Source organism: Dama dama, chromosome 8 (assembly GCF_033118175.1).
Source record: "Dama dama isolate Ldn47 chromosome 8, ASM3311817v1, whole genome shotgun sequence".
Lineage (NCBI taxonomy): Eukaryota > Metazoa > Chordata > Mammalia > Artiodactyla > Cervidae > Dama > Dama dama.
The window spans coordinates 15,183,980-15,197,572 of record NC_083688.1 but is presented as its reverse complement, the minus strand read 5'-3'; the positions used below and the strand labels follow the sequence as shown (position 1 = coordinate 15,197,572).

At 52.9% G+C, this 13,593-nt stretch overlaps 1 protein-coding gene across 1 annotated transcript in view; it reads left to right on the top strand.

Moving 5' to 3' along the window:
• Window positions 1-1,239: 1,239 nt before the first annotated feature.
• The window catches only part of PHC2 (polyhomeotic homolog 2), a 48,527-nt gene continuing 36,173 nt past the window's right edge, over window positions 1,240-13,593 (top strand). The window contains exons 1-6 of the mRNA XM_061148501.1: window positions 1,240-1,410; window positions 4,010-4,168; window positions 5,275-5,352; window positions 5,827-5,991; window positions 8,071-8,157; window positions 9,226-9,538. Coding sequence (XP_061004484.1) covers window positions 1,255-1,410; window positions 4,010-4,168; window positions 5,275-5,352; window positions 5,827-5,991; window positions 8,071-8,157; window positions 9,226-9,538 — 958 coding nt within the window. The 5' untranslated portion in view covers window positions 1,240-1,254. The remainder of the gene's footprint in view (window positions 1,411-4,009; window positions 4,169-5,274; window positions 5,353-5,826; window positions 5,992-8,070; window positions 8,158-9,225; window positions 9,539-13,593) is intronic.

Sequence of the window (13,593 nt, the reverse complement as noted above, 5' to 3'; positions counted from 1 at the left end):
TTTTCTTCATTTATTAAGTTGGCATAATCTGCAAGCAGAGAATTGAACTCTATGATAGGATGATGAAGAAGTGTGGTCTTTAGATATATGGAGGAGTGGGTAGAAGGAAAAGCTTATACACACACATATGTATTAGGATTTTTAGGAATAGCATGAAAGAAGAAAAAGAGAGGAACTTGACCTGAGACCTGGGCATGAGTTTCCCTCCTCCTTCCTTTTTTCTCAGTTCTTCTCCACTTCCAATCACATTGCCTTGAGGGATGCACAGCTTCCAGTTCTGAATCCCAAGCGCACGATGGTCCCTATAGGAATTTCTGGCACTTCCGTCCTTAGTGCCCAGGATAGAAGTTCCAGGAGACTCTGCCAGTTCCACCTTGGAAGAGGATCAATCTGTTGGAACTGGACAGTGGGAACCAGGCTGGGGACAGTTTTAATAACCACAACAGCCAGTGCATAAGGAACCCTCAGTATATGCTCGACTCCCCACTTAGCACTTTGTATTGTTAATATCCTCCCAACAACCCATTCAGTCTTGTGTCTGCCAGGTTAAGATAGAAGGTTAGAGAAGTGTGACTTGCCGAGGCTTCCCAGCTGGTAAGTGGCAGAGCCAGGACTCAAACTCAAGTCTCTCTGACTCCAAAGCCTGTGGTTTTCACCACATTGCTCAGCGTGGTGTCCTGCTCAGCATAGACCGGGGAACACTCGCTGAGTACTTTGGGAAGGAAACAGACTCCAAACATACTCGAAGCTCTTCTGTCTTGGCAAACAAGACAAATACTACAGTTTATTTTATTGTCTCTTTCTCTCCTTCTGTTCTCTCCAGATTTTTTTATCCCATTTCTTTCAAGAACTGCCTGTTTAAATACAGACAAGTAATAATTTCTCTGATGTTCGGTTTCTCCACCCCACCGATGAAAAGGTTGCTGGTGCAAAGGATGCTCCCTAAAATCACTGCTAGGAAGCCCATCGTAGGGGATCCTCCATGGCTGTTTTTCACCTCCCCAAGCAGAATAACAGGTCATAAGGTTTAGATTCAGGCTGACCTGATTTCACATCTCGCCTCGCGAGCCCTGTCCTGATGGCCGGGGTGGCTCAAGACCTTGGTTCAGAAGTGGTCCCACCAAAGGCTGGGGGAGACAGATGCCTACTTGTGCGTTCTCTAGTTTGTTAAGCATTTCCCTTCTGCCTCTTTCCTCCCAGCACCTGCCTGCTCATCCACTACCTGAGCACCCTCACTGTGCCATCCCGTAGGCCATGGAGAACGAGCTGCCGGTCCCGCATACGTCCGGCAGCACCAGCAGTGCCGGCGGCGTCAGCAGCAGCAGCAATAGCGGCGGTGGTGGGAATGGCCGGCCCACGGGGCCCCAGATTTCTGTGTACAGCGGCATCCCTGACCGGCAGACTGTGCAGGTAAGATGCCGCCTGACGACTCCTTAACCAGGAGGACATGTTGGCGTGGTCCGGTCAGACAGCCAGGGTGCCATACAAGGGCGTATGTTAGTGGCAAATGTCTGTGCATCATTGGAGAAGCAGTGATGTGAGATGGGTTCCCTTGAGGAGGTCTGGGGAGAGTGGAAATACTTAGCAGAGCCAGAAAATTCCTTTCTTACCTGGTGACTCAGACCCCACAGGGCCGTTTGGGGAGGAGATGCACGTGAAATTATTAAGGGCAGACAAGTGAAACTAGCAAACAGAAAAAAATTATCAGGATCAGCTCAGCTGCAACCTAGACCCTCTATCTAAGTGACCATTGCCCCGTGACAAATCGAATTCTCTAATACACAGAGGACCAAAAAGGACCCCCAAACAACCCTTTGTCTTTGCAGCCTTCTGCCTTCTTTCCTAAAGCAGTGGTTTGCAAAATGTCATCCGGGAGGCCTTCTGGGTGACTACACACTCTTCCAAAATGCAGTCATGACCACACATTGCCTGCCATCTGCCACGCACCCCATGCTGTCCAAAGCATTTTGCCTATTTATCTTTTCCTCCAGCTGGGAGGAGGGTTCTTATTAGGCACAATTCTATAGTTGAGAAAACTGAGGCTCAGAGAAAGCAGTGTCTTATCTAGGGTCATGCAGGTAAAGACAAAAATGCTGAACTTGATTCTCACCTGCCCCCCACCCCAAACCTGCGCTCTTATTCCCTACAATGTCTGGTTGAAGTTCCTGGATAAATTAGGCAGAAAAGAAAGACCACAGCAGAGATGTGTTTTCTGATGGCTTCGCTGTTGCAGTTTGAGTGTCCCAGCTGAGTGTCCTTAGCCTGCTTTGGCCCTAGGCCCAGATTCGGGGATGGAGAGGAAGCCGTAGCAGATGGTGGGAGAGCCAGAGAAGTCTAGTTAGAGCAGACCCCATCAGATACGTTGGAATCTTTCCTCTCCTAGCTATCTCTGCCTCACTCTTAATAGCACCACACTTCTATCCTTGCTGCCTCCTCCAGAGCCTCTTCCTCTGGGCCCTTTGCACATGAGTATTTTAGCGCCAGTTTCTAGCTGCTGACATTAGGAGGTGCCCTCCCACCTCTCCTGCCTCTCACCACAATTCTAGGCAAAAGGGATGGCGGTTTCTGCTCTGGCAAGTGGAGTGACCCGAAGTTGTGTTCCTCACCCAAGCAGAACCAGTGGGGTGCCTCCTACTTCCATTCGTTCACATCCTCCAGGGAGGAAGAGTCTGTCTCTACGACTGCTGTCTGGATGCTGGGAGGTGCTTTTAGGAGTCTAAGGAAGATAGAAAGGCTAGATAAAGGGAATAAGGAGAAAGAATTACGGGGAGAACAAGGAATAAGAACTGAGTGCATGTAAAGCAGGAACCTCAGAGGGGAAAGTGCACTGAAGGAAGCATATGGAGGAGATGATATGTGGAAGGGGTATCTGGGGAGACCCCAGAGCCCATGGAGAATCTGTGATATCAGCCTGTTTTTATAAAACCCCCAATCTGAGCCCCAAGGTGATTTTGTCCAAGAACCACCAGCCCCTGGAAATCACTCTGAGCCAAAGAGAGCTAGACTGGAGGCTTATTGCCAAGGGGCAGAACCCAGGGCAGGAGCAGCCCTATAGCCAAGGGATTCAGCAGAATAAGGGTGGGAAGTGGGCCAAAGCCTGGCCAGGACCCAAGTAGGGCACCCCCCACCCCGGGAAGATGGCAGGAGAGTGACCAGGTAAGAAGAAAGGAGGAGAATAGAGAAGAAGATAGAGGGTCTCAGGGCTGGAGGACAGGCGTTCACTTTTCCTTGTCCCTGAGGGTGGAGGAGAGGCTTTGAGAAATGGGAGAGTGGGAGGGGATCAAAGAGCAGCCGTTTGTTGTTTCCCAGAGAGTGTGGCTCAACCAGTCCTATCCAAAAGAGGGAATAGCAGTAAGACTAGTGGGAGATGGTGGCTCGAGAGGGGGAGCAATGGAGAGAAGGAGGGAGAAAGTAAAAGAGGAACGCAGCATCCTTGTACCCGTAGCATCTCTGTGGCTGTAGCATCCCTGCTCCGCAAGGCCAGAGAGACAGTCTCCTGAGGGACCAGTAGGACCTCTCAGCAGCTGGGGGCAGACCCTGCCAGGAGGGTGTTGCCCTTGCATAGGTTTTAGTTTGGCTGGCTGGAATAGGCCCCCACTTCCAACTTGTCTCTCTTTCTTCCCATCCCTTTCCCCCTTTCTGCCTTGTTGAGCTTCAGTTCCCTCTGTCATCATCACCCCTGTGGTCCTGTTACCCTCATCTGAGGCTGCAGAATGGTGGGGAGGGGTACCTAACAAGCCTGCCATAGGACCCGGTGGGACGGGTCTCCTCTCTCCTGACCTGAGGGTTGTCAGAGAGGCATGTGCCACTGGTATCTGGAAAGAACAGGGAGCGTGTACCCTGAAGAGAGATGGGGATAGATCAGGCGAGAACGTGTGGAGCTGTGCAAACAGCTGTCTCTCCCACTCCCTGGCGAGTGGGGATCACAGACCTGGTCATTCGGGGGGAGGGGTTGGAGCAGGCCTGGCCCTAGAAGGGGCTCTTCCCTCCCCCGCCGCACCCTCCGCAGGTGATCCAGCAGGCCCTGCACCGGCAGCCCAGCACGGCGGCCCAGTACCTGCAGCAGATGTATGCAGCCCAGCAGCAGCACCTCATGCTGCAGACGGCGGCCTTGCAGCAGCAGCACCTCAGCAGCGCCCAGCTCCAGAGCCTGGCGGCCGTGCAGCAGGTGAGACCGAGGATGCCGCCAAAGGAAGCGGGGGAGGAGGCAGGTGCCCCGCCCCTCCCACACATTCTCTAGCTCCATCGTCATGGAACCTCTGCGAAGTAGGCACCACTGTCATCTGCGTCCTTCAGCAGATGAGGAGAGAGGCTCTGGGAGGCTCAGACCTCCCCCGGGGGCCACAGAGCTCTTGAGGGGAGCTGACCTTGTTCGAGGAAGGACCGCCGGCTGCCTGCCTCACCACAATACTGCACCGCAGGAAGGGGACTGAGGGTGCAAGAAGGCATCCGCAGGAGAAGGCCATCGCCCATTCAGCCCACCCATCTGCCCTCAGTGGCTGAGAAGAGCTCAGTCATCCAGTCAACAGAATGTTTATGCCAGAGTTCATGTCAGCCCTGGGTGCACCGTGGACCCTGTCCTCCTGGAGCTTGTGGTGGGGAGACAGCAAGTAGACAGAAACCCAAATAGATAAGAAAGCAAAGTAGCTAAATATCAGAGTGCTGACAAGCTCTCCAAAAGAGAAGAGTAACAAGGAGGCCCACCTTAGTCCGGGGGTGGGTGGGGGCCTGTCTGCTGGAGGAACAATGAATGAACGAATGAATGTCTGCTGGAGGAACAGTGAATGAATGAATGAATGAATTCTGCTGGAGGAACAGTGAATGAATGAATGAATGAATTCTGCTGGAGGAACAGTGAATGAATGAATGAATGTCTGCTGAAGGAACTGAAGGATGAGAGGAAGCTGGCCAAGGGGAGAGCACAGGCTGGACATTCCAGACAGTCTGTGCCCAGCTCGCCACATGGGAGCCTTGAGCCGGGTATAATAGAGGGAGGCAGGGTGAGGAGCTGAAGAAAGCTGGAAACATGGGTGATGGTCCTAGCTACCAGCTGGAGTGCTTCTGTGTAAACGCTTGGCCTCGTGTAAGCCTTTCGGCAATCCTGCAAGTAGTCCCCACTGTATAAAAGAGGAAGCCGAGGCACTTGCTTGAGGGCCCACAGATGAGCCAGATGACTCCTCATCACTGCCCTGCAGTGCATCGCGTAGTAGGTGGGGGCTGAGGGAATGGCTGGAGGAGATCTGGGCCTCAGTGACAAGGATTCTTCTTTCCCAGGCAAGCCTGGTGGCCAACAGACAAGGGAGCACTTCAGGCAGCAGTATTTCTGCACAGGCCCCTGCCCAGTCATCCTCGGTGAGTAGGGTGGGGAGCAGCAGGCCAAGCCCACTTCCTTCCAGGACCTTCCTTCCTTCCTCCAGGACCACTTCCTTCCACTTTGCCCAAAATGCTCATGAGCCTCCACATGCAATGGTGGTGAATCCTCAGTCATGTAGAATCATGGCTGGAATCCATCACTCTTGCCAGGAAAGAAAAATAGATGTGTGCCACTTTCTAACTTCGGTTAGTAACTCCCTGTCATCTTTACAATGTCAGGGCTCCTGGTTCATGCCTCAGCCCTCTTCCCATGGGGTCCTCCCATCAGCACTGCACACAGGCCAGAGATGCAGCAGTGCTGGGGGAGATCTAGGACCCAAGGATCAGAGCTGGTCCTAAAGAAGGCTGAGTCCGCGAAGGAACAGAGGAGGTGGAGAGAAAGAAGTGGATGAAGGGGTGCAGAGTTAAGCCACAGAAGCACCTGTTTCCTACTGCACGCATCTCTCTCCCCAGATCAACCTGGCAGCCTCCCCAGCAGCAGCCCAGCTCATCAACCGGGCTCAGAGCGTCAACTCGGCGGCAGCCTCGGGCATCACCCAGCAGGCTGTGCTTCTGGGCAACACATCTTCTCCAGCCCTGACCGCAAGCCAAGCACAGATGTATCTCCGGGCACAGATGGTGAGTCCCCAGCCTGGGCCATGGCTCAGGTAAGCCAGGAGGACAAAGGCAGAGAAGTTGGGAGCTGGACGATTAAAGAAGGGTGGGAATTAGAGAAGGGTGGGGAAGAAGCACCAGGCGGAAGTTGGCAGGAAAGCAGGGGTGGTATAAAGAAGGCAGCCTGGAAGGCTGACGGGAGCTTTGATATCGGCTCCATGACTCAAAGAAAGGTAGGGTTCTAGGCCAAAATTAAGTTACCCATGATGCCTCCTTTCCTTTCCCTCTGAGAGTGAAACAGAATTATCCTCCTCTTATCAGAAACCACTCCCTAAAATTAGTTACAGTAGGGAACCCAGGTGGTCTGTCCACTCAGACACGTAAGACAAGCAAGTGCACAAACATCCGAGTACCCTGCAGAAGTGGGGTCTTAGCCCACTGGGACTGTCCTGCAGGGATTGGCCACCACTAGTTCAGGGCCAAAAGTGCATTCCAGCCCGGGTGGTGAAGGCGGCCGCCAGCTCCAGGACCTGTGTTGTCACCACTGCATTCCCAGCCGGGCCCACATTCCCATCAGGGCCACCTGGTCAAACATTCATCAGGTGGGCTTGCTTGGGCCGAATGTACTCAGGACGGTATCAGCCCTCCACAAACATACCTAGAGTCCCACCTTGATACCTGTCCTTAAGAGGTGCAGAGGCCCGTAAGAAGCTGAGGGGTTCCTAAAATTAAGCAGACTTTCCCAAGAAAGCAGCAGTATTTGTTCACCCGAGGAAGCAGGCAGGTCTAGGTCTAGATTGGGCTCAGCCCACTGTGAGTCCAGTCTCCCGGCTCTGCTCTGAATTGTGCTCCCTCCAGCTCCTTGACATACCATCCTGAAGGCTATATGGCCCCAGCCCTCGCCTAGTTTTTGTGGCCAGAGCTTGACACTGGGAGCTTTTCTGGTTCTGCTCCAGCACGTCCGTTCTTGACTCTGAACTCACTGAGGTGCAGCTCCATTCCTGGGGAATAGCCTCTGAGACACCCATGGGGACCAGACTTCCACTTCTCCAGGGAGCCAGGCAGCCCACGTGACACCACCCAAACCTGTTCTGTCTTCAGTTTACCCCATCCCTTCTCTGGCTCAATTGCTCCCGCTGGAGCCCTGGATCCTGGCCACCTCCCTCCCCAAAGTGGGGTGCCCTTGCTCAGAGGAGTAGGTGTGCTGTCGTATACATGTCCAGAGCTGGACTCACAGGGGTGGGAGTGTCACACAGAGACCCTCAGTCCCTGCATGCCATTCAAGGAGATGTAGACACAAGTACAACTTGGTTCCTCTTGGTTCCTCTGGCACTATTGTCTCTGCTCATGCATGTATACACACACACACACACACACACACACACACACACAGAGCTCAGTCTAAATTTGACTAAAAAATGGCCCAAAGAATCTAATCTGATCCCTTCTGGCAGGAAGTCCTGTTCTGACCCACACCTAGAGTCCAGAGCAGGTTAGATTTTTTTTTTTTTTTTAATTTTTTATCTTGTATTGGGATATAGCTGATTAACAGACAATGTTGTGATGGTTTCAGGTGAAGAGCGAAGGGACTCAGCCATACATACACATGTATCCATTCTCCCCCAAACTCCCCTCCTATCCAGGCTGCCACATAACTTGCAGGTGAGATTTAGAACATGGTTCCAGGGCATCTGTCTCAGCCCAGGGGCCCTGCTCTCCGGGATGCTGCAGAGAGGGACTTGAGGGTGTCCAGCCGTCCTTATTGGTCCCTCCTCTGGGGTGAGCTCTTAGCAGAGGCTTCTGAAGTACACCTGACTTGGTGCAGCCCCAGGATGGCCCCCTAGCCCTGGCCCTTCCCTGCCCAGCCTGGATCAGGACTTGAGGGGCTGAGATTTTCAGGAGACACCCCTGGACTCGCTCCCTCTCCCACCTCCCCCACTTCCCCCTCACCCCGTCTGCTCCCTGGCTGAGCTGTCGTGTCCTGTGGCTGAGCCCACATTGGGCAGGTAAAAGGCGCCTCGTTTCCTGTGATTCCAGGCCCAGCCAGGTAACCTGGTGCAGGTAGCTAGGAGCCTAGGCGGCACTGTTCCTTTGTCCCCTCAGCTCATCTTCACGCCCACGGCCACCGTCGCTACCGTGCAGCCTGAGCTCGGCACTGGCTCCCCCGCCCGGCCCCCCACCCCCGCCCAGGTGAGGATTCCATGCTTGTGGGTGGGCAGGGAGGGTGGGGACCCCCGCCGAGGGGGCACTGATGCTGGGTCTGGGCCCGAGCCCTGGAGGAGCTTTGAACGTCTCGGGGTGCTCCAGGAAAGCAGGTGGGAGACGGCGTCCCATTACCCCTAGACTCGCTCCTTGATTCCTCGCTGAGAAGGCCTCGGCCACTCCTGACTCTGCTTCGGGCCCCAGCCACAGGGCGGGAACAAGTGTGATCGCCAGTAACGGTGGCCCTCACTACCTTACACCCTCCCCAGGATGAGCTCTGTCATTGCTTTTTAAGAGGAAAATTCCGCTCTGATTACACATGCTAGCAGCTCTAGGAATCAGGAAAAACGGCATGGAAGAGGGGGCAAGGATGAGTCCTAGGCCCCTTCCTTCTGCTGGAAGCACACAGACACAGCTGTGGCTGTAAAGATTCTTTGGGTGGTGGGGAGGAACCAGCCCCATCTAAGGGATGGGGATCAGACGTGAGACTGGCGTAACCTCTGTGTGTCCAGCAGAGGGTGCCAGGGACCAAGTTGAGTCAGCCCGCCCATCCTGATGTGTAAACCCGATCCTCAGGACAGGATAATCCTTCACCTGGGAGACCTTGCTGGTCAATTCACTTTCACTTTTGCCCTGGCCTTTCCCAGTGTGGGAAGCCCCATGCCCTGCCATGATTTTTTCTAAGTGGTACGCAGCCCATCCGGATAGATTGGGGGAGGAGGGGAGGTAACAGAAGGGAGAAGAAGCCCTGGCCTCCCTGCCCCAGCCTGCCCCAGCCTGCCCCAGCCTGCCCCAGCCAAGGCAGACAACCCTGCTCAGAATTTGGTTTCTGATGAATCCAATGACCAGCACTCTGTCTGTCCCCTTTAGAAACTCTGCTCGTGGTTTCTCCTTGAGCCCCTTGTCTCTTGTCTCCCTTGCTTTCTTTCTGATTTAACAACTCACTCTCATGTTCAGCATTCCTGGATCCATCCCTAACTCCTTCCCTGTCTGAACTGTGTGTTGGCATTGCTCACACCCACATTCTCTGGACTCCTACAGACGCCTCTTTTCCAGGTACAGAACTTGACCCTCCGATCACAGCAGACACCAGCTGCAGCAGCCTCGGGCCCTACCCCCACCCAGCCTGTCCTGACCAGCTTGGCCCTGAAGCCCACGCCAGGTGGTAGCCAGCCTCTGCCTACCCCATCACAGGGCAGAAGCACCGCTCAGGGTTCCCCTGCAGGTGCCAAGTCTGGCACAACCGACAGTGTGACAGAGCCACCCAAGAGAGGAGACAGCCACGGCAGTGTGCCCGGGAGCTTGGAGGGCCGGGCTGGGCTCAGCCGGATGGTGCCCGCCGTGGCTGCCCACCCGCTCATTGCACCAGGTAAGGGCTCCAGGAGGTAGGATCCTATCCCAGAAAACTCAGAGGGACGATGGGTCGGGGGAAACTTTCACACTCTCGTGTTTCCCATGGGCAAGATAAGATGTCAGCCATGGGTCTCTCTTTCCCCTTCTGCAGTCTTGAGATGTGCTTCAGCTCCAGATTCTCTTTCATACTTCTTGTCCAGCTTTAAAGAAGGAAGCCATGTTAGTGGAAATAAATGGGACCTTCTTTTTCTTTTTTTTAAGAGGAGAACCTTGTTCACATAAATGCTCCATCATTTAATTTTCTTTTATTTGGCCACACTTAGATGTGGGATCTTAGTTCCCTAATAGGGAATCGAACCTGTGCCCCCTGTAGTGGGAGTGCAGAGTTTTAACCACTGGACCGCAGGGCAATCCCAAACAAGACCTTCTTCACAATGGGTACCATGATTCTCAGGGTACCCAATCATAGCTCTTCACCTAGGCAGTGGAGGTTAGGCAGTTACACTATTTTGAAATTCTCTAACAGTCAGCAAAAAAAGGACAGGGTCTAGCCAGAGGCATGTAAGAATCACACAGGGAGATGAGGAAGTGAGAAGTTTATTTTTTCATCACTCAACAGACATTTGTTGACTAATATGTGTCGGTTATGTTGCCAGTTCCAAGGGTGCCGAGATAAATAAGACATGGGCTCTGCCTCCCAGGTGGGCACAGTCTGGAGATACAGATGAGTACAGCCTGTCGTATATGTGAGTTCTGAGCCCCGGAGGATCACAGAGGCACCATCTAGCCTGGGGGAGAGGAGCCAAGAAAGGTTTGCCAGTAAGAGTGGCACTCAAGAATAAATCTTGCAGATTAAAAAAGTAATAATCCAGCAGATTACTTATGAGGCAAATTATGTGAACAGGATGAATCAGTATTCCCTGGGGCTAGACTCTCCCTGCTGCTAAAATTCTCCCAGCGCTGCCTACTGTAGGCAATCTTTAATGAGGAAATCTGCCAACAGCCCTGAAAGCCAGACTAATCAGTCTCAGGAAGAAGACCAAGCTCTTATAGCACAGAAATGTAGTGATGGACCATGTGGCCTTGCGTTAAAGATAGAGTCACCCTGGTCACATCCCTGAAATAACCACTCCCCCTCTCTCCTCACCCAGACCATTTTACCATCCAGTCTAACCTGCGTTTTTATTTTTCTTGAGAGCCTACTTTATGCTTGTTACTAGATTAACCACAATGATCAAAATGTCATTTCTCACCTAAAGGAGGGTGCAATCAAAAGGAGGGAGATAGATTTTTAAGCAAATCCATTTGGTTTCATAATTGCCATTGTAAGTACAAGGTATTGGGGGGGGGGGTGTCCCATGTGGACACCTCTGTGCCAGGCAGGACGGATCAGAGATGCTGTCCCTCCAAGGAAATGGCACTGGGTATTGAAGCAGGAGTCGTTTCCCCAACAAAGGAGGGGAAGATATTCTAGACAGACGACAGAGGCATAAGTAGAGCCTTGTGATGTGAACCGCGAAGAGTCTGAATTCAAGTCCTTTCTTCACCCTCTGGAGGCTTCAAGGACAGAGGTAGTCTCTGCCTCCAGCGGACCCTCTGAGCTGAGGCAGGCAGCTCTGTGCAGAAGCCTAACCGGGCCTTTCTTCCAGTCTGGCATTGCTTTCTCCAGAGACTAGTCCAGCGTCTTCCTTTTATGGAGAAAGAAACTGAGGCTCAGAGGGTAAAGTCTGGGTGGGGGGGAGGTGGGGTGTCTTGAAATGAGCTGATATCAGCTGAGACTAAAGCAAGGACCCCAAATTAACATTTCTTCTACCTCCTCATGCAACCTACAAACCATAGAGCAACATCTGCGCTTCAAGACTTCTTGAGAACCCTGTTTCTACCCAGGTCAAAATGTTACCCCTGCCTAGATCTAAGCCAGTGCCCACCCCCCCAGATTTTGAGGACCCTTCAATGGAAAGACTAGTTCTTAGGTTTCTACTAAGGCTCTTAGGCAACCCTGGGGCCTCAAGAAAACTGGATACAAAGGGGACCAGCACTGATAAAAACCTCTGATGTGTATTAGACAATACACTGGGCTTTTTTATGTACCCCACCTCTCCTGCCTTTCAGAAGAACCCCTGTAGATATTTTCATGCATTTTACAGATGAGAAAACCGAAGTTCAGAGTGGTTACCCAAGAACTTACTATAAATATCACTCAAGGTCACATCAGTATTACGTGGCAGAACTGGAAACCGACTCCACGTCTGGCTGAGTCAGACAGTATGCTCTTAATCATCAAGCAATGTTTGCCTCTTTCAGCTCTTTTGGGGCTTCCTAGGCCTTTTTTATTCCTGACCCGAAGTTCAAAGAGCCTCGTGGTTCTCAGATTGTTCTGGGTTTTACAGAGTCTAGCAGAAGGCTCTCTTCTCTTGAGCCTGATAAAAGGGAAGGCCGGTGAGTTACAGACCGAGGCCCAGGGCCCCAGCTGTGGCCTGAGACTAACAGTATGTGGCTATGGGCGGTACGGACACCAGTGGTTCCCCAGAACTCTCTATGGAGCAGCTGTGAGTTGCAGACCACAGACTCTCTCCCCAGTGACAGGAATCAGCAGGCTTTGCATTGTTCCCGCCTCCCACTGTCCCCTCCTGTTCTTCCCTTCCCCTCCCACCCCTTCCTCTCCGTGGTTCCACTCCCCACCCTCAACAGCCCGAATGGAAGGCAGCGGGGAGGCTTAAGATGCTAACAGATCCTTTCAGGGCCTCTAGAACAAAAAAAAAGTCTGAAATAATCCTCCCGACCTTTTGGGGGTGGGGGGTGGGTGGCCAGGAGCAGCACCTGCCCTGGGCGCGCCACTGTTCCCCAGGCAGGAGGTAACTTCTGGCCTCCAGCCCAGCCAACACACTGAATGAATGGCGGGGATCAGAGTGTGTGCGCATGTGTGTGTGTGTGTGTGTGTGTGTGTGTGTGTGTGTGTGTGTGTGTGTGTGAGAGAGAGAGACTGAGAGAGAGAGGGACTGGGGAGCGGAGTGGCAGGTTTTTGTTTGTTATTGAAGCATTTTTTGAGCTGGCTGGCTGGTTGCCCCCAGGGAAAGTAACCAGTGGAGACTTGTGATGGGGGGCAGTTGGGGGTGGGGGTGAGCAGAGAGGAATGTGTTCTCTGTGGGCCATTCCCTCCCCAGCAGGCAAATGCTGCAGTCCCAGCTGGGACTGCTCCCACTGACAGCTGTTTGGGGGCAAAGCCCCTCCCCCCATGGCAAGCTCCCTGCTGTTCCCGCTCCTGTCACCTTGGCAACGGGCTTCTTTAGGCTCCGCAAATAGAAAAGGTCCCTTATGCCCCGCAAAGGGGTGGGTTGGTGGGTGGGGGAGGGGGGAGGGGGCGGAGAGCAGAGCAGAGAGGTTGGGCCTCGCAGTGTGATGGGAAGACTGAACCAGGAGGGCAGAAGAGGGGTCCCCGTAGGCCTGGCCTCCAGAGGAGACCTGGGGGAGCTGGGTCACAGCTCCGGATAAGAGGCTTGGCTCCCGGAGTCCTCATTCTAGTGGCTCCACTCAAGGCCCCTGGACATACACGCAGGCCCAAAGGTGAGAAGAAAGTGGCTGACGAGGAGGGAGATGCTGTCATAAAAGAGAGCCGTCTAGTCACTGAAAATCCTGGGCGCTTTTCACACAATTGTGCTCCAGATGCCGGGTCTTTGTTCTGTCTCTTCGTCCCTCCTCAGGTCTCTGGGAGGAGAGAGAATTCACTGTTGGGAAGGCCTGCCACACAGTGGCTTTGTTTTTACCACAGAGAGGGTTTTGTGTCAGGGAGTGGTGATTCTGTCTGTGAGAAGCTGGACAAATGTAATGCGTGCTGATTCCAGGACCCTTGGGTACCATATTTCCCTCCCAAAGCACCTGCCAAACTGTGGGGTAGAAACACATTTTTGCTGAGAAAGTCCAACAGAAACCAAAACATTACAAGAGGTCCTATTTTCTAGCTAGAATCAAGTCTCCAAAAACAATTTTGAAAAAAAAAAAAAAAAAAAAACAATTTTGATGTTAAAATCAGGCAACCAATTATGAAGATCATTTCAGTTACCCACTGTAGGA